General features: G+C 37.4%; 1 protein-coding gene across 1 annotated transcript in view; it reads left to right on the forward strand.

Moving 5' to 3' along the window:
• MLLT10 (MLLT10 histone lysine methyltransferase DOT1L cofactor) overlaps window positions 1–18,181 on the forward strand; it is a 220,463-nt gene extending 202,282 nt beyond the window's left edge. Inside the window, exons 13-21 of the mRNA XM_078151936.1 lie at window positions 2,616–2,733; window positions 4,060–4,132; window positions 8,251–8,405; window positions 10,336–10,524; window positions 11,253–11,341; window positions 11,470–11,831; window positions 12,915–13,011; window positions 14,350–14,562; window positions 15,860–18,181. Of these exons, the coding sequence (XP_078008062.1) occupies window positions 2,616–2,733; window positions 4,060–4,132; window positions 8,251–8,405; window positions 10,336–10,524; window positions 11,253–11,341; window positions 11,470–11,831; window positions 12,915–13,011; window positions 14,350–14,562; window positions 15,860–15,934 (1,371 nt within the window). The 3' untranslated portion in view covers window positions 15,935–18,181. The remainder of the gene's footprint in view (window positions 1–2,615; window positions 2,734–4,059; window positions 4,133–8,250; window positions 8,406–10,335; window positions 10,525–11,252; window positions 11,342–11,469; window positions 11,832–12,914; window positions 13,012–14,349; window positions 14,563–15,859) is intronic.
• The last annotated feature ends 2,988 nt before the right edge of the window (window positions 18,182–21,169 follow it).

The following is a 21,169-nucleotide window of genomic DNA, read 5'->3' on the forward strand; positions in this document are numbered from 1 at the left end:
ATTATTATTCTTTTCCTTATTACTCCCACTAAATCCATTATCCCATCACAAAGGTTTTAGTATCTCCCTTTTTTTTTAAACTGCTTTTCTTCAAAAGTCTTCAGGAACTTCAGATTGTCTCAGCAATTCCTGAACAGTTCTTTCAGCATATTTTAGAATTATTGGTCAAAAAATGACAGGTAACTCAAAGTCCATTGAAATAGAAAATACCGAGGCAAAAAGAGTTGTATGTGTTGTTGTGCTCTCCAGTTAAACAGTATGAATTAAAAAAAAAACAAACAAAAGCAAAAACATTTTAATTGAAAAGAGAAAAAAGCAAAGATTTAAAAACCTCTGTAGTTTGGGGGTTTTTTTAGTATTCTGAACAGATAATTTTTAGCTGTAGAATTTGTTAACATAGTAAATAAACCTCAACTATCTGGAACTCTTGAAGAGCAAATGATTCTCCATAGTGATTTTTTTTAACTCAGCTGTACTCCTTTAATCACTACTGTTTTTAAAATCTTAGCCATTTTAATGGAAATCTTTTAAAAATATATTATGCATTTTAACCTTTTCTTGATTAGGGCCATCACTGCCATATCAGTTATTACACTGTACTGTGAGACAGTTGTGTTCTCAGGACTTTCTTTTTGGTTCCTCCTATCTCAGTTGTTTTTTGTTTTTATGCAGGCTCATGTTAGGTTTTCTTTTTCTTTCTTTGCCCACATTTGCCATTTTTTTGTTCCTGTCTATATGCTTACCTGTAGCACAGCCCTCCTTAGACTGTCTTTTGTGGTCTGAAAACCAGAACAGCCAACTTAGGAGAATTGTCTTGCAAAGCAGAAGTAGATCGTCTAGTCCCTGAGGAGTAAGAGCTCAGTGCCTCGAGTGCATGGGCTTTTGTGTCAGTGTTTTGTAATCTCTCTTTTTACTACCCAAAGTCTTTATTGCTTTGCTCTAGTTCTCAGTAGCCAGATTAGTCAGGTAGGACTGTATTTTTGATTATATAATATACATTAGGAATTGTATTATATTAGAGGAATATTTGTTAATGTCTTATAGAATGTTTTTCTGGAATTTTTATCCTTTTTGAGGTTACTAATTGATTGTTAAACAAGACTTATATTGTGAACTTAATAGATTCTTATGCAAATCTTCAATTAAGAGGACAGATGAAACAGGGAATTGACAGATTGAACTTAAAGCTACATGAAATTGTGAACTCTAAGGTATACAGTATGGAACAATAAAAAACATGAACTGGATTCTGCATCACTGAAAGCATTCCTGTGAATTATAAAAGTCCATTTATCATACTTAATAAGTTGGCTGGGAGCCAAAATGTAATGGCCGGGTGTGATTCCTTCCAGAAACACCGTTTATAGTCCTGTACTATTTTGTTTGTAATAACTACTGTGTTGTCTTGGTCTCTAGTGCGCAGTTATAAACATCAGTCTGTACCACATGTTTGACTTTTTAAAATTAGAAATACTTCAGTTCCTGGAAGTCATTTTCAGATATCTTCTTTTTCCTGTTTTTAAATATCTATATGGAATGATTCTGTTTTAGGGATCGGTTGTATGAAAACTATATTTTGTGCCAGTTTGAATTTTGTGTCAGAACCCTGTTCTTTTGAGTGAATGTGATGAGGTCCTTTCCAAATGTAGCATTTGAAGGCTGTAGTATTCTTCGAAAGGGAGCAGCCCCGTGAAGAAGGCATTTTTATTACATTGGATTATGCAAGACTTTGGCCAGCCTCCTTTGCTTCATCTGTTTAAGGGTTCATTTTCGCTTGTTTGGCACAAGTCCCAGTAGAGGCCTTCAGAATTGTGGTTAGCAACATGAATGAATTACAAACTTTGGACGCGCTCTTCAGTAAGTCGAGCTGGCCAGCTGCCAAAAATACAGTGCCTTATATGGGGTCAGGGCAAAGCTGCGATTCGTCGAGCCCTGTATTGTATAGAAAACATACTTGTGATGCCTGTTTGCTTTCTTTTAAAATAAAAACAAAACAAAAAAAAAAACCCACCAGGCTTCTAAGTCTATCAAAATAGGAAGTAACAAAATACTGTGCAGGTTTTACTAATGACAGAGTAAAGCAAAGGAAATATGGCCTGGGAGGCTAAATGTAGGGCTGGAACTGAGACCTTTTGACCTCCTCAGCCGGCTTGTGATGTAAGGGACCCAGGCATTTGTGAGACATCTGTTGTCTACCTGCCCTTATTTTGTAAATGCCTTAATAAGATTAAATAATTAGGAGGAGAACCACGTGATCACCGTGCCCCTGAGTTCTGGCATTGCCTATATACTTTCAAGCTGGAAGCGATAGAATTCATTCTCTACCTGGCATATGTCATTCGTTTTAAAAGTGTTACTCAAAACAAAATTTGCAAATAGCATTTTAAAAATCATGATTTTGGGAAAGTAGAATTAAACTCCTTCTATGTACTCTATTTCATTAGAAATCATGATCTCCTTAGTGCTTTTTCAGACAGTCATTTACTCAGTTAGTTGTTGTATCAATGAGGGCAGAATACCTGGTGACTGGGTTTGTTTGAAAAAGCTAAAAAAGCAATAACTAGTGAAAGCTGTCAAAATACAAGTTATTTATCTTTGCACTTTTTTCCATTTAGGCAAATACCCTGTCTGGATCTTCCTTAAGTCTAGCTCCTTCCCATATGTATGGCAATAGGTTAAATCCAAATTCAGCGATGGCAACTCTTATAGCTCACTCAGAAAACAGTCAAGCAGGTAAGTTTCAAGAAATATTGAAATTCTCCCTAATTTAACTGTCTTTATAGTGAACTAATTTTATTTGTAAACTCTAGGACTATAGTTACTACAGGATTGTGTGATTTTTTTTTCCAAAAGAATCACAGTTGGAAGTAAATGCTCTGCTGTGCCACAGAATAGCCATGTGCATTTTTTACTGTCTGAAATGTAAATGTTTAAGCAGAGCCATCAGCAGGCAGGAATGCAGCAGCGTCTCCTGTGACTTCTGTGATTGATGTGTTCAGTTCTCAGTTCTTCGCAATGAAAGTAACGTAGCACGGGGCTTCTCTGTGAACGGCCTAAACCTTTATTTGCATAATTCATGAAATTGCATTACACAAACTTGGTTTAAAAAGAAATCCTGTTAGAGAACTTCTACAATGTTTAGTAATCCTGTGAATATTTGCCAGTTGACATTTTGTAGCATTTTCCTCTTCTCCTGTTTTAATGAGCCACTGGATTTGCTTTGTTTCATTCCATCCTTAAGGATTTGTTGACATGTCCAAGTAGTCATGCCTGTTTGGGGGAAGGGAATGGGTTTAGCAGTTTACCAAGAATGGATCAGTCATGTCTTTGCCCTCTAAGGGGTCAGAGGTCACTTGACTCAGAATAAGAGGAGGACAACCTTGAAGGGGGCCAGATAGGGTTGTTATTTAACTGAGAGGCCATAGGGAAAATCGTCCGTTTCAGTTTTACCAATGGAAAGGATTTTGTGTTAGCTAAGGAAGTAGAATTTTAAAGTACTTTAAAAGTGTGTCTTATTTTGTTTACTGAATTTTTCATATTAATTTGAAAAGCAAAAAAAAATGTCCAGGTAATATTAAATCCTCATCTAAGTATTCACATTAAACTCAGTGAGGGTCAGCATAGAGAATTAGGTGTTTTATGGCTTGTCTCGGAATGCAAAGTGTTAAAAAATACAAAGCATCAGGATTTGCTGTGATAAGCATACAGATGAGCTGTCCACAGCTGTGATTCATTACTTTCACCGTAGAAATTAAAAGTGGCTGAGGGGAGGGTACTGCAAATGCAAACCACGCTTCCGTGCTGTAAAATTGAAAGGAACGAAAGAACTGAACATAATCCACGGCCTTCTCCACCCACAGAAACATGCAGGGACAACGCCTTACATGCTACAGTTCAGCAATTTTAAACTAGCAACATATTAGGTCTTTTACCTTCGTAGAGACTGCAGAGATAGTGCTTAAGGTCTAATGTATGTTTTAGGGAAAAATCAGAGCAGCAGCTTAAAACCTCTTATCTAGTGAGAGTCACTTTATCAGCTATGAAATATTTACACTGCAGATCCAGATCTTGGAGACAATAGCCGCAGCCTTGTTGGCAGGGGAAGCTCACCCAGAGGAAGTCTCTCACCGCGGTAAGCATTATTTACACTGTAGAGTAAAGGCAAAGGAAACATTCCAAGGTCTGGAAACTTCTTTATCTCTTATCAGTAGCATATACGTTTGTGAGACCGTAAAGAATTATGTAGATAAATGGCATGTCCAGACAGACAAGAAAAGTGGTTTTTAATTTATGTGGATGTTAATTTAAACACATGTGATTATGTTTACAAGTTAAAAGGAATACCTTCTCTTAAGCTTATAATTGCTTTTAGTTTGCCTGTTTTTATCATTTTTGTCTGATGATAATATCTAATCTTTGTTTTTTCAATTGCCTATTTCGATTATAAAATGTGCAGTTGTTAAAAAATCGCTTATTGCACTAGATTAACATGCTAGAGGACTTGTTTTGGGAAATTGAATTTTTTTTCTTTTACAGAGTAAAATAAAGATATTACAGAGAAAAATTGATTTTTAAAATAAATTTCTGGGTCAGATACAGATATTTGTTTTTAACCCAAATGCTAATATATCATATGATGTTTATCAGAAGATGCAGATTTTCAAATAAAAATTTAACAAATTCTCTGGTATACTTTGTGTAAAGTGTTTCACATTAATATGTAAAATTATCTCCGTCTCCTAAAACATGCTTGGAAATCTTGGAAAATCTTTAGTTTATTAAATATTTAGAATCTATCTGTATTAGAGGCCACTTGGCCTCAGAGTCAAGAAGAACTGTGCCCATATTTTGCCTCTCACTTGCTGTATGATCCCTGAGATTGTAACACTTTTGAGCTTCAGAATAGTCACCTGCCTGTTTTGATGGAGGGAATTTTCTCACCAGGAGCTCCCTCTACCAATGAAATGACAGGTCCAGACTAAAGTAAAGGGAAAAAAATAGTAGTGAAAAGAACACTACACTTGATGTAGCTGTAGATGGCACAGTAATTTGAGTGCCAGACCTGGAGTCAGGAAAACTGACTCCAGTCTCAGACGCTATCTGTTTGACCCTGGGCAAGTCACTTAAACTATGTCTCGGTTTCCTCATTTGTAAATTGGAGATCATAGTATCACCCACCTCCCAAGCTTGTTGTGAGGATCAAATGAAATAATATTTGTAAAATATTTTGTAAATCTTTCAAGCACTATCTAAATGCTACCTACTTCTCCTAGCCACCATGTTGGAACAGCTGGGTTATATTCCTTATTCTGTCACTAACAGTTAATGCCAATGGCTTTTTGGGCCTCCATTATCTCCTCTGTAAAATGATGGTGTTGGACTAGATGAGCAGTCAGCAAGCTACAGCCTGTGAACTAAGTATGGCTGGCCACCTGTTTTTGTCCAGGCTGGGAGCTAAGAATGGTTTTCTTTGCATTTTTATATAAAGTTTTGTTATATCTAAAAATATGAGGGAGAAAAAAAAAACATTCTAGGGTGTGATAGATAATCTCTACAGTTCTTTCCAGCCCTGTGGTAAATATAAAAATTCTGTAGGTTCTCTGTTGTAGTACTCTAGTGGTTCTGTGATCTCAGTGAGGTAGATATTATCCCTTTGTCTTTATAGATGAGGCCTATCCACAGTGGGATTTTACATCATAACAAAATATTTTCTGGTACAAGTGTGACCCCTTTTCTGCTATAATTTTAGTGGTTATCTGAGAGTCTATCGTAGTTGCTCATTTTAGGGTCAAATATGTGTCCCTTGGGACTCTTAGCTTAAAACAAGGCTCATGCTAAAACTCCAACACTTCCAAGAAATGCAGTCTGACTATATTCCCAGTCCATCAGACCACTTGCGTTAGTGAGGCAAGAGAAGTTGAAAATTAGTGTTTGGAGGTATAGCCATCGTACAGCGCGCACACGCGTGTGTGTGTTTCAAATCAAATAAGTGGCTTAGGTTTTCTCCTTCTTTAAGGAGTTAGAAAATGTTTTTATTTTGAATTCATCCATGAAAAAAAGGACAGAAAAATTTAAGGCTTGAGATGGTGTGGAACAAGGTTAACTTAGTCCTCTAATTCAGGAAGGACTTGAATGACTTACCTTAATAACTCTCCAGTTCTTCTGACCTTACCCTCTTTCTCCTCTTCTGACTAATCTTATACATTGAAGCTAGGAATTAGGAGTAGAGGGGATGTCAGGAATCCATCCCAGGTACCCCTACCTACTATGCATCAGGCTGTAAATGAAATTTTAATAAAGACTTAAGGTATGAGAGAAATCAGTACTTGCCAGTAATGTCAAACTGTAATCAAAAAAATTCTAACATCAAACCTTATTAATTTTGCAGCATAAATTTAGGAGAGTCGTACTGCTTAATTATCTGTGAATTGCTAGTGACATGATCATTGGCAAGGCTCTCACAGAACCTGAGTTTCATCATCTATAAAATGGTGGGGATTAATAATACTTAGGATACATCTCCCTCATAGGGCTGTTATGAGGAAAATGCATTCTAAAATCTTAGATGGCTATATAAATCAGTTATTTTTCCTCAGTTTTCTTGGATATGTCCTCAAATGTTTTAAACTGTTTGTTCAGATTTCTTCTTTTAGAAGCACTTCAGTAAGTCTGGTAAATTTTAGTCTTACATTTTTAGCCTTGTAGTCCATGATTAATTTCAGTTAGTAATATACTTTGCCCAAGTACACCCAGTGGAGTTTTTTTCCTTTGGAAATCAGGAAATTTAGATAAACAGTGGTTAATTGATGTGCCTAGTCTCACCTCTAAGGTTATTGCTAAAGTTGGGAGTATTACCTTTGACTAAAAGTTTTAGCATACTTTTAAAAATTGATTTGTTGTGGGGGTATTTGTTTATAAGGTGAAAAACTGAAAGACATTTCCTTTCTCCAGGTTCCTTTAGTGATCTGGCCAAACCCTGATGTTTATGCCTCCCATGCAACCTTGGGCAAATCCCCTTCCTCCTTGTGCTTCATTTTCTTCATATGTAAAATGGGGGCATTGGACTCCATGACCCTTGAGACTCTTTCCAGCTTTTAAAATTTATGCTCCATCTTGCCTTTGTGCATGCCTAGCCCTTCTCGATTTTCTAGTTAACTACATACGGTTAGGTAATAAAGCAAAAAAGTTTCTTTTTGGTATTTTGTTAGTTATCCTTCTTAAATCTCAGGGACATAAGAGAAGTAGCTGGTCTGGTGTACTTACTTCCATCTTTTTTTGCTAAACATTAAAATGATTGTCATAAGTTGAATCTCAGAAATGATTTTTTAAAAAGTCTAATTTCATGCTAATCTAGTTTTATAGATATGTTAAAAGTTCATTTATAACTTAATGCTTATGTAAAGTTAATTACCATCTGAAATGTATACTTTATAAGTTATAGAAATTATCATTCTTCACTCCAAAGATTAAAAACGTCTTAGATTCTCATACAGAAAAACAACAAAAATTCATCCAAATGCCCACCTAAAATCTGGCACTTTTTATTCCTGTCTAATAAATATAAAAAGTAGCCCAGAATTTAAAATGGGAATTAAAGGAGACTTCCAAACCGCAATAAGGCATTTTTTTTTGTTTTTTACAGTATATGCAAATTTGTATGATATTTGAATGTTTTAATTCTTCATACTTTAGTTAACTATTATGATAAAAAAAAGTTACAGAATTTTAAAGTATTCTGGATACATGTCTTGACTCAGATACCTCTAGCTATGAAATCCCTGGTTTTTTATCCATCAGGAGTAGAATTTGGTCAGATAGATGAATAAAATCTTTTTAATCATACAGAAATTGAAGATAAACTGGAGACTATTTTGGTCGTTCCCATTATGCTGCGTAGACTTGATTAATGGGCTATACAGGATTTTAAGAATTCAGCTTTTTTGTTTGTTTGGAAGTTTTTGAAGCCCATTTCGGAGATTATGTGCTATATTTGTGTAGCTTATACTGAAATAGTATTTAGTTATTTTCCAGATATATTAACTCGTGTTAAATTTGAAGGGGCAATATTTGGTATTAAATTTTTGGTTAGATTTTGTTTCAGAGATGGTTAGCATAAGCAACTAAATACTGGAAAACCAGGAATGTGTAGACATAAGGGGTTAAAATAAAACAAGGTAAGAAACCTTAGTAGACCCTTCCTTGCAAGTCCTTCCCTTCTTTTTAATGTATGAATTATACTGTTTTCAACAGCTCCCCTGTAAGCAGCTTACAGATTCGCTATGATCAATCAGGCAACAGCAGCTTGGAAAGTCTGCCCCCAGTAGCAGCCAGCATAGAGCAGCTTTTGGAGAGGCAATGGAGTGAAGGACAGCAGTTTTTGCTAGAACAGGGCACCCCTAGTGACAGTAAGTATTCCTTTTCTTTTCTTTGAATAACTGCTGTGTCTCAAGCAACCTATAGCTGCTGAAGAGTTTAATAAACTGCATGTTATTTAGCACTACTAAATAAATTATTATATTAAATATTGATCATTATTGACTTCTTTTTGGTTCTACTCCATTCTTGTGTTTGAAATTGCAATGACTGTGTCTTAGCTTTATTATCTTAAGAAGAAAGAAGCTGTCTTTTGAGAAGTTCACGTAAGGCCTTTTCTGAGTATGGTCAGCATTTTTAGTATTTTTTTGATTTCTGTTATTCATCAGGGCCCACAAGTTAGTGATGCAAAAAAAAAATTATTGTTTCAGATGGTTTTTAACTGAGAAGATCGAGTTGTACGCAGATTTAAAGAAAAAATCGTTAAGAAGTGTCATGGTTTGGGGGAGGGTATAAACCTTCTTTGCTTTTGTTTCATTGAAAAAGCTCTTTGCTTGGTGTTAGTGAGCCAAGTGCTATCTCGTTGGTATTTTTATGAATGGTATCCTGACAAAAATGCTAATTGTGAGGAAATTCATGCCGGGATAATCCTTTAAACATGATAGCTGGAGGACAGGTTTAGCTTACTCTTATTGCATCTCATTTGGGCACACTGAGGGTTCCTTTGTATGTTCTTGAAGAGGCAGGGATAAAAGTTAAATCCTTGGGAAATGACCAGATGTGCCTATACCAGTAGAGTTGTGTCTGGAGTAGGCCCAGAGGTCACATTAAACAAATACAACTTTTTAATACATCACTGTGGCTGCACAGCAACCCTCTCTGGGTTGCCAATTGGGAGATCCAAGTTCTAGAATTGAGACAGAATTTGAGGTAATGGGCAGGGTCAAAGCTGACGATTTAGGATGGGGTGCACTTTATCTCTAAAGGGTGATGGTTGCAGTGCATACACAGTGCTCCCTGCTGGGTGATCCGGAGATCAACATTGGTAGCAGCTGGAATATGAGGCCCCCAGCCAGGTATATAGAGTAATACAAATTAATTTAAAATAAATAAAGAAATTGGTGTGCTATGTTTGTGGCAGAGGATTTTGTTTATTGATAAGTAAATTTTGTTTTTAAATGTAGCCTTGATGAAAAATCACGTGCATATGAAAGCCAGTCTTTATTTTTATTTAAACTCTTTTATCTTTCAACATTTCTATTTTGATTGTGGATAATATGTAAAGCCTTTGGCACTGGGCTGGGCATAGTTCCCTTTCTTTCAAAGGTATATTTATATTCATAGACACATAAATTAGGCATCCAAAAATAAAAAGCATTTTCCTTCACTTCAGCCTCAAATAATTTAGACAAAATGCACAGCAGGTTCCATCCGTCTTGTTTTATTTCCCATTCTATATTTTACATGGAACTAAAATTATTGACATCTTTAGTACTTGACTTTTTCAATAATTAATATACATGGAGCGGTGGAATAGTTTTAGGTTTTCAGATAATGAAATAAAGTAGAAACATGTTTCTAAAAGTTATTCACTCAGAATATATCCCAAAGCAATAATTCCAAAGAGGGGAAGGTGATCAAGGATATTCATAGTAGCATTATTTATAATATTGAAAAATTGGAATCAATGCAAATGCCCAACAATAGAGGAATGGCTAATCAAACCATGTGTTATTAACATGATAGGCTACTCTGTCTATTAGAAATGATAAGCATTAGGTCATCCATCTATCCATCCATCCAGGGAAACTTGTGTGTAAACTCTAACGTGAAAAGAGCAGAGTGCAAAATAGTGTGATCACAACAATGAGAACTACATGGGAGTATGTGCGTGTCGGCAAGGACCAGAGAAAAAGTGGGTGTGATGTCAGTAGCTTCACAAAGTTCATGTGGGTTTTTTTTTCTCGTAAAGTGGCTTAAACTTCTAAAAGTCATCCTGTTCATGAGTCATTTGATGACTAGTTCTAGGAATGCTGAAGTCCTTACACCAACTTCAAGTTGAAAATCGAAGACTGGAGGAACAGATCAAAAACTTGACAGCGAAAAAGGAACGTCTTCAGTTGCTGAATGCTCAGCTCTCTGTCCCCTTTCCTACCCTGACCACCAATCCTAGCCCATCTCATCAAGTCCATGCTTTTCCAGCACAAACTGGTAAGTACAAAAAACTATTGTTTTGTGTATGTAAAGAGTGTTGACTCTACTTTCAGAGTTTCCCTTCCTTCCTGTCTAACAGCTGGGATGTGGATGTGGATGCACACACTTTACGTACTGGGATGGAGAGAGAGAAAGAGACAGAGACAAGAGCTGATTGCCCAGCTGGCCTTGGAGCGGGAAGGCCTGGGTTCCAGTCCTGCCGCTGACACATACCTGTGCGGGGCCCTGAATCTCCCAGCACTCTAGCCCAGTGGGGTCAAACTCAAATAGATTATCAGATCCCTGCAGGTTCCATATTGACTTAGAAAAACTACAAATTGATACTACATTGAATTGTATTTTTATCTATTTCATTAAACTCTTCTCAATTTTGGGGGCTGGGGCTGGGGGAGTTTGACCCCTCTCTGACTGGAAGTTGCCACGGAGGTGCTGACCTGCTTTGGTGGAGGGAGTGTCCTTACTGGGGAGATTCCCATGTCAGTGAACTCACAGGTCAAGCCCTTCTCCCTTACGTCATGCATGCACATCTGTTTCCTGAAGTGGCAAGATTTTAACATGTTCAATTTTTTTTCTTTGTTCAGCTTGGCAGTTTTGTTTAGCTTTAGCATGAGCTTTTGCTTTAGTTGTATATGAATCCAGGTCATCAATCTCATAAGTTCTTTGGAACCGCCATTTTGTTGGTAGTTTAACAAGAAAATCTGATTGTGTTCTTTTTCTTTTTTTAGCTCCCACCACCGATTCCTTAAACAACAGTAAGAGTCCCCATCTAGGACACAGCTTTTTACCTGATAGTTCTCTTCCTGCACTCAATCAGGTAATTGTGGCATGGTTTTTCTGCTGTGTGTCACCTCTAACCTTTTGCATTACACTCTCCCCAAAATCATTGACTAGCTCTGCTCTGCCAAGCTCTTTGCCATTCAGCTTTCTGTTTTCCTACATCAGGACTTAACCTCCAGTGGACAAAGCACCAGCAGTTCCTCAGCCCTCTCCACTCCGCCTCCTGCTGGGCAGAGTCCAGCTCAACAAGGCTCTGGAGTGGCTGGAGTTCAGCAGGTCAATGGGGTGACCGTGGGGGCGCTGGCTGGCGGCATGCAGACTGTAACATCCACCATTCCTGCGGTGCCTGCAGTGGGTGGAATAATTGGAGCTCTGCCAGGTAACCAACTGGCAATCAATGGAATTGTAGGAGCTTTAAACGGCGTCATTCAGACCCCTGTCACAATATCGCAGAACCCTACTTCCCTCCCCCACACGCCTGTGCCACCTAATGCAGCCCATCCACTGCCAGCGACTCTGAACAACAGGTAAGACGCCGACAGAAACCGCATCGGGACTGTTAATGTTTCCCAGGCTCTTGGAGGAAGACCCCCATGTTTTTTCTTTAATATGTTTTTTTAAAATGAATTCTTTGTACTTGAGCTATATACAGCATTTTCAAAACAGACTAATCCAGGTGTTTACAGAACCAGTGACAGAGGCATGTTTTTATTTGTGGATATCATGTTATTCAGAAGAAAAACACAGATTTGGTTTTGTCATCTACACTAGCATGGAAAATGTTAGTTCACTAGCTTTTTGTTTTAATTATTTTTTGGTCTATAATACATATTTTTAAAAGCACTCCTCCCCCATCATTATCTGTATTTTCATGTCATTTGGTGAAATTTATAAATTCTAGAGAGAAGTAATATTATGATAGAGTTAGTTACTCCTTGAATAGTAAGTCTTTTAAAAGAGAATTGAGTGTGCATTTGATTTACCTTTTTAGAATTAAGATATAAAATTGTCAAATACATTGTGAATATCAAGTGAATGATCAGTTAAATTAATTTTTCCATAATTCTCATGTTGAATATTACTTGAAATAAGTGGGTAGTCTGGACTCAGAAATATTTTTACTAAACACAGCTTTGGGAATTAGTATATTCTGAGCAAACTTTTAAAAATCTGTGTTGTTTTTTAAAAATTTTCCACTTTCCTCCCTTCCTTGAAAGCTTAAGATACTGAATGCTTTTTGCATTTGGTTTTCTTTGTTTAAAAAATGCGATTAAAATGTTGGTGAATTTTTAAACAAATTGTTCTTGGATAACTTAAGAATAAGTGTGTTAATATTGACTGCGAGTTTGTAAAATTCTATACAATAAGCCAGCGCTTTTTTTTTTAATTCATGGGAATAGAGATGTGAGTGGGTGTGAGTGTGATCGCATGAGAATTTGTAGAGGTGTTGACTTCAGAACAACTGAAGAGACAAGTTTCTGCTCCCAGCCCATGGTCCTCTTTGTGATTTTGTCTCTGTATTAAAATTTCAAATGAGAAGAATTTAATTCTAAAAAACAAACCACAGAATTATATGGAAGAAAGTCAGAATTTCAATCGTTACTTTTCAGTGCCTCTGGACTAGGCTTATTGTCTGATCAGCAAAGACAACTACTTCTACATCAGCAGCAGTTTCAACAATTGTTGAATTCTCAGCAGCTTACATCTGTAAGTCCTTCATTTCTTTTGTCGTGACTTTGTTTTAATACTTAGCAACAAATCTTTGTAGTGTCCGTTTGTTTTTTTTTTTTGGATTACCAATATAAGAAATATGTCAATAAAAGCCTTGCCCCTAAGATTGATAGATTTGAAAAACTCAGTCTAGAAACAGTCAAGATCGAAAATAAATGTTTTCTTTTTTTGCCCTGTGGATTAGCCTAGATAAGTTTCACTACAAGAATGCTTTTCCCTGACTCCCAGCAAAGTCCTGGGATACCTGGAGTAGATTTTTATTGTTTAGTAAGACATCAAATAACCAAAAAATTGATGGGATGCTGTGCTTAATTCAGTTCTCTTTTTAGCTTAGGATAAACCACTAAATAAATTTTTGTTTGTTTCTTTCAAGTCCTAAGTGTTAAAAACTTTTCTGAAATGTGAAAGTACACATTTCCTGACTATGTAATTAGAGAATGCTCAACGTGATTTATGTATAGTATAGATAGCAAAGGATTTCTTTGATTTAGGTTGTTGTCGGCCATTGTGATCATTAGCCTGAATATTGGCTCTCACTGTATAGTAAATACAGATGATAAACTTATCCCATAGTTTACTTTAAAGGTCATGCTTTGGCCAGGAGTGAGGAAGAAGAAGGCTGGGAATCTTATGTTCTTGGCTCTTATATCCTTTCTCTTGAAAGTAATATACGATAAACTGGTTAATTGAGCTTTCTATTTAATCAAGAGTTACTGTAATTAGTAGATATTACATTTCCAGCCCACAGTGAATTACCTTGTTAAGTTTTCTGCTGCAAAGTAAGTGCTTGGTAAATATTGTTGAGTGTAAAGTGACTTCTAGGGCTAGGACTGAAAGCATTTAAATCCTGTTCTCCTGGTTAAGTCAAGACTTTAGGAGTATATCATTCCTGTTGTCATTACAAGCATATTAGACATAATTGGCTGCTTCTTTGATTGTGGGAAAATTTTTCTATAGATAATTTTCATATGGCCAAGTCAAGAAAACGATTAGTTCTTGGGTACTAGTGGAATTGTAAATACATATCTAGTAAAGTATGTTTATTTAATTAGTGAGTTTTTTATAAATTTGCTTTGTTAGGAAAAAGGGTTATTTTTGAGAGTATTATTTTCCCATCAGATAAGGTGGGATAGCATTCCTTCCCTGTGAATTTGAAAATAACAGATTTATAAATATCTAAGATTAGACTTTAAATATGGTATCAGTTAAAAAGGGAAGTATGTGCCAAGGGCCTAATCTAATATGATTGATTAGGAACTCATTTTGACCCCTATTCCTATTTTTCTTCAACCCCTTTTCTGTGTCTTTGCTTAGGAACAACATCAGGCCCTCCTTTATCAGTTAGTACAGCAGCAGCACCACCAGCAGCACCACCACCAGCCTGAACTGCAGCAGCTTCAGCTCCCGGGCCCATCGCAGATACCCATAAATAACCTCCTGGCAGGCACCCCAGCACCCCCACTTCACCCGTCAACCACCAACCCATTTCTCACAATTCATGGGGATAATACAAATCAGAAAGTAACAGTAAGTAGACTTTATTGTGCTACATGTATTACCAAGGTGTTGGTAGAATTGTTAGATCTAGTCATCCTTGAATTGCAAGCTAGAAGGGAATCTTAGAAAGTATCTGTTCCAAGTACTCACCTTATAGATGGGTCATCTGGGGCCCACTGAGGCAGGAAAGTCAGCTGCCAGAGGTTACACAGTGAGTAGAGTCCAGATTCAGAACCCCAGTCCTCATATCCAAATTTACTGTTTTTCCCTGCTGCCTTTGATCTAACCTTTGTTTTTATTTGTGTGCAAAGTTCCCCTGATAATTATTTCTTAAACCAGTTGTCTTAGCAACTGGTGGGGGGAAAAAAAAGCAAAGTAACTGAGCCAACTTATTATGCATTTTCTAATTATATCAGGCTATATTTGCACATAGATTTAGAGAATATTTCTTTAAAAAAACAAACAAACAGAAAAATATATTTAAGCTGTACAGCATGGCCACTTAGGTGTTTCTAAAAAATCCCCGCTTTGTGCAATTTGATCTGTTATTTGAATAATTTAAAACTTTTTTCCTTAAAATAAAGGAATTATGCTTATGCTAAAATTAATTCTTAAATTGTCTTTTAATTTGATTACTCTCCTCCTAGAAAAGTAAATAAAATCCCAGTCACTAACAGGCTAGAATGAATTTTATTAATTTCTTTACCTCTGTTTTTCTCATTTTCATGCAAATTCTAGTCCACAATCACTGACTGAGGTAAAACTTAGGGTGGAGAAGGTGTGAAGAAAAGACTGTGATGGCAGGCACAGCAGTAGAGCTTTCATGTTACCAAACAGCATCGCGCCTGCAATTAGCCAAGCAGGAATCCGGCTCAGGGTCAGATGCTAAGGCTGAGTTCCAAATGAGAGCAGGCTTCAGGCCAGGTGTGCTGGGGGACGAAGAGCTCCCTGGGCAGTGGAGAGGGACTGGGACCCTACGGGAAGTGTCGAGCAAGCTTAGGGACTTGATTTTAGAGCAGGCGTTTCCCTTGGCCTTGTAAAGGTTTCCATTCTGTGCTTTCTGACCAAAAACTGCGCATTTGGCTTTTGTTGGAAGGAAGGGGTTCATTCAGCATGTGTTTTAATGAAATTATTCATAGCCAACTTCAGGTTTATAATTCATTGTCTAATTGGCCAAGTCTACATTTCTTAATTGCCCCACTGTTTTTAAGGACAGTCCCTGTCTTCTTAATTTTGAAATAACTGTCATTCTCATGGACTCAGTCACAGCTTTACTATTTTGCTGATTTCTTTGAATTTCAGTAGTTCTATATTGATTTTTGAATAGTTTTGTGTCTTCCTTCCCAGTTCTTCAAACACAAGTTGTTGCCAGACTGATGAGGTGAAGTTACAAGTCAACTAACATTGGATTATACAGCAATATAAATGTATCTTTTGGTTAACAGAGCCCAGGAATGGAGAAGAAATGAAGCCTTGATGGTACATTTAGGCAGCTTTGGAGGAATACAGATGTGACAGGAAGAAGGCCCAGAGCCTAGAATAACTGGAGATGTTTAATTAGCATAACCATAGAAAAGAGTTCTCTTTCATGCCTCGTAAATAGCATCCCTGGAAAAATAAGAGGAGTTAAATACTCTGTCCATATGCTGCTCAATTTCATTTTGCTTTTATACGTAAAGTTTAGAGTATCTCCACCTCCAGAGACTATTGGCTCTCCAGAAAAGAACTATCTACCTTATTTTAAATCATACTTTATGTTGCTATGGCACTGATCATGACTTAGGATGTTTTGTTTGCCCAAAATTGATTTGCCAACTTTGATTTAAAATATTTTGAATTTTAATTGCAGAGACTTAATGATAAAACTGGGCCTGTTGCACAAGAGAAAAGTTGACCCATAGAAACATTTTGGAAACTCCTTATCCTGCTGTTTTAGCACTTCTTATGGCTGCTATTGCAGTCCTCCTTTCTGCAACTATGAAGAATGCAACAAGGAGCTAACTGCACAGCAAAGGATGGTTTGTCATGAGGACATTCTTCTAACGCTTTGATTTACTTCCTTGTTGCTTTGTTGCACTGAAATGGAACTCTTCTCCCCCAAGATTTCATGAACTTTGAAGGAAAGTTCAGCAACTAATTATTTTTGTCAATGCAACAACGTACATGCAATGAGTGCATCAACCATAAAGAGAAAACGTATCGTTGGTGCACTATTTTTTGTTACAAATTGGACTTATAAATAGCAAAAGTGAAGACTTAATCCAATGACAAATTACTTGATTTTTAATACATAAGTTGAAAAGAAAAAAGAACCAACAAAACCGTAATCTTTTGCTGTGGCTAGATATGCTTGACTGCAGGTCAGATCCTGTTAACACAATCTGAGGGACTGTCCGGAATATTTTCTTGTACTGGAATTTTATTGTATTGGAAATTGCTTGAAATAAATGGGTCATCAGCTGGGGCTTGGGCAATCTTTTTATTAGAGAGATTTCCTTTATAATGGGACTTGATCTGTATTGTTAATCAAGTTCTGATGGTAATGTCTACTGCTAAATGCTTTTACTTTAGAGTTGGTACTGACTTATTTTGTAACACAAAGCTATTAACCTTAAGCAAGTTTTGGGCTGCTGGGTGAACTAGATCAATTCATATAGAAAGAATCCTTTCCATAAGAGAAGGCCACTCTGGAAAGTGCTGGTCATGTCTGGCCTCGACCAAGTGCCTGGAAGTACCTCCATTGTGTTGAAATGGCTCTAGACAGCTGAGCTTGCACTGTGGACAGTCGTCGTAAACAGTGGGAGTTTGGGACATTGGACCAGCAGCCTTTCCTCTGGTTCTGCCTTTATTAAAACTTTCTATGCCACTGTAGATAGCTCAGGCAAAACTATTACCTGGGTGTTTTTCCACTAATGAGTCACCACAAAAGGGAGTGGACATGCAAAAAAGATGTTTTGTTTAACTGCGTCCCATCACTGTCAGTGATTGAAACACCCCAGTGTTTAAAACAGGTAAAACTTGTATTACGACACTTCTGCTTAGGGTAGCTAAGCTCCTGGTGTGACAGTAAGGCAGAGTAGAAATTAAACAATTGGGGCAATAACCACTGATCTGTACTTAAATGTGTGAATTATTAGTGGAAAAGACCCAGCTGTAATTAGACCTCCACTGTGTACTTAGCTGGAAGAACATGTTAATTCTGCAATATGTCTCTTGGTTAAACATTGCACAGTTCTTACCTCATTTCTGTAAATAAGGTTTTGTGAATCTGTTTTGTATTGTGAAAAATTAATAAGAAAACATTGATATTTTGATTTGTAATATTTCTAATTGGTAGATTTAATTGAAAAAGTAAAAATTAATTTATTTTTATATGTTCAGGGGGATTTTAAAGAAATTGTCAAATCATTTTTGTAGATACTTTACAAAAGTAAATCAGTGTGGTTTATTTTACTTAGCCCACTGGTTGTTATTCTGTAACAATTTGTATAAACGGTAAAATTTGAATGTGCTGTTATTTTACCTAGTTGTAAAATTCCAATGTATTAAAAGAAATGTGTACAAAGTTTTTTGTTAATAAAATTTAATAATGTTTATAGCCCTGTGGAGAAATGGAGGTTGGAAGACCTGCATTTGTCACTTAAGCATTGCTTGTGTTATTTTGTGTACTTTGTCATTGCAGTGCATTAAGCATCTCAACCTTACCTTCCCCCCCCAAAAAAAAGGTAAATAATTTGCTCTTATTTGAGCTTTGCCCAAATGGCAACGATATGGATGATGTCACTGAATTGATGGTAGCATTAATTCTTGTTAAAAAAGAATTCCCTTTGTTTTTTACAGTTAGCTGTGTATATTACTCAACAAAGAGAGCGTGGGTAATTGAAGTGACCAAAGAGAAGCAGAAAGCGGAGGGCTTTAGATAATTCAGTGACCCATACAGGCAACTCCCTAACAATTAGGAGTGGACTGGGGGGGGAGGGAAGTAGTCCCAATGCTACTGGAAGTGAGTTTCAAGCTCTCACTTAGCAAAGCTATCATCATCTCAATTGAAAAAACAAAAACAAAATGTATCCTTTGTCCTTCTCCTTCATTACCAGATGTGACACCCCCCCCCCCATGCCAAGTGATTTCAGTGTTTACCTCCCTTACTTTTTCATGTTTTATTATGGTTATACAGTAGAGTCTATTTGAGGCTGATGTGCAGCTTTTTTGATTTTCTTGTCTCTATGAATGAATGAATGAATGAATGCGCACTTACATGCTTGATATGTTAAGACACTATGCTAAGCAAGAAGAATGCAAATAAAAACACGCAAGACAGCCATTGCCTTCAAGAAGTAAATTCTAATAGGGGAAGATGACACATGAAAGTTGACTAGAGCTAAAAAACTTAAAGAAGGGAGGAGGTGGTTGGGAAGCAGCCAAAAGTGGCATGGTGGCTGAGGGCTGGGCCAGGAGGAGGTGAGAGCTCACCTAGCAGAGGCCATGGCCCCAAGTTTGGAGTCCAAAGTTGGGAGAGAGGAGGGGAGCTGGAGGGTAGGTGGCATGGTTTAGAAACAACGGGGAAATGCGTCTGATACTTACAGCTGGCCTTCTTCCAGTCTGGTATGACTTAACGGCCTCAATGGTAAACCATAATCGGAAATATATTGCCTCTTTGCATGTCTGGTTATGTTAATCCTCGTGTACAATACACACTCTGTGCGGATCCTCCAAAGTGTTCATTTTTACTGGATGACACCTTCTGAGCTGAAAACATGGCTCCATAGGGAAAGCACATCTGGGATGCTGAATACTGTGAGTTTGAGGGTAATGGTAGGGCAAGAGGCTGGGTATTATGAAATTAATGTTATCCATGCATTTACTTACATCAAGAACACAGGATCAAGGATGAATATAAGCCCAAGTAAAAAGAAAAGAAGCAAGTTAGAGAGTCATAGGGTTATAAGTTGAATTGGAAGAGGCATTAGAGCTCATTTTACAGGTGAGGAAACTGAGGTCCCAGAGACATCACACAGGAAGTGTGAGCAAGAGCCTCTGATTCCACATCTGCTGTGACTTTCTCCTTTACTAACCACAGGAGAAACGTGGTTAAGAAAAGAAAGATGCTGGGCTAGAAATTGAAGGAAGCAAAGAACTTATCCTCAGTTCACTTTCAATTTGTAAGTAGATCATGTGCTTTTGCTTTTTCTCAAAGTAACTAAACACTTAACATCTCTTAGATAAATAACAGCAACTACATAGGTTTGCACCTGAGCTTAAATTACAGGCTACTGAAAGAAATCCCTGTCAGAATGACTGCCAGGAATGTTTCCTTGTTCCCCTTGATAACATCGGGTCAGCGTAGCAGGGCATGGGACTATTTGTTAAATCGAGAGCATACAGAGGCTTGTCACAGGTTTTGTAAGCCAAAGGTGATATTGACGTTACCCGTCTAACTTGCCATCCAACCGTAGCATCTTAGACCAAAGCATTTTAGCCCCACCTTCCAAACTCTGGGTTGACAGTACCATTGAGGAGTGGTATTTGGCCATCAAGTCACGGTTGAGACTGGTGTTTGGAGACAGCATAACTTTAGGCATGAACGTATCAAACAGGCCCATCACTAACTCACAGGCTTCTCTCAGCACGAGTTGGAGGCATATGTGGTGGCACGGTTACTCCATAGGTTCACAATGGGAATCTGGGAAAGAGGAAAACTTAAAATAATTGAAAAACAGATTAAAGGAGGAGAGAAGAGTAATTTGAAGGAGTGATGGTTTATGAGTTAGCAGTCGTATCAAAACAGTGTAATTCATTCTGGGTTCCATCTTTCATATTGAGAATTTCTTCCACTTGACATATTTGTGACAAGGGTATGTTTAGTGACCACCCCAAAGTTAGAACAAGGATGGCACTCTAAAGTATAAAGGAAAGCACCCCTTAATAATATCCTGGAAGGGCCTCACCAAAGTTTTTACTAATCAAGAAGAGTTTAATTTCAGAGCTAGACAATTCATTAGAGAACATCTCATTCAATATCCTTGTATTTCTGTTGAGGAAACTGAGGCCCAGAGAGACTGTGGCTCCCTCAAAGTCACACAGTTAAGTACTGTAAGTAACAGAGCCAGGATTCAAAACCTATGTCTTCTGACCCCAACAGTACTCTTTCTCCTGTGCCACTCTGAATTTCATCACTTAGTCCCACAATTATTAAATAAAAATTCATTTTTGGTATCACATAAGTGCTTCTAAACTCCACTGCATTTTGCTTGAAGGTATCTGTTTCTGTAATCACTGAACTCCCAAAATACAGAAGGAGATCAAGAACTCCACTGCTTCAAAACCATTGGAAAGACTTTTTATAGTTGAGTATTCATTCAAGGCAGTTAAAGAGGCAAATACCTACTTTCTAGATCAGTTGTCCAGGGTGCCAGATGGTGGGTCCAGGGTGTGGGTCTTAATACATGATAAGCTGTTTTTCCCACGGTATCCATCCAGTTCTGATAAATTTGCCATAGAGGAGCTCAGACCAGTGCTTAGAAAAGTTTCTGGAGAATTACGCTTGAAGAAAATTGTGCTTAACTATGAGCCACACACCCTGCTGATGCCATTTTGTGGGAATGCCCCTGTGCATTCACACCAGCTGGGTCCCATT

This window comes from Phascolarctos cinereus, unplaced genomic scaffold, assembly GCF_003287225.1.
Source record: "Phascolarctos cinereus isolate Bilbo 61053 unplaced genomic scaffold, phaCin_HiC Scaffold_1;HRSCAF=81, whole genome shotgun sequence".
In the NCBI taxonomy this organism is placed as follows: Eukaryota; Metazoa; Chordata; class Mammalia; order Diprotodontia; family Phascolarctidae; genus Phascolarctos; species Phascolarctos cinereus.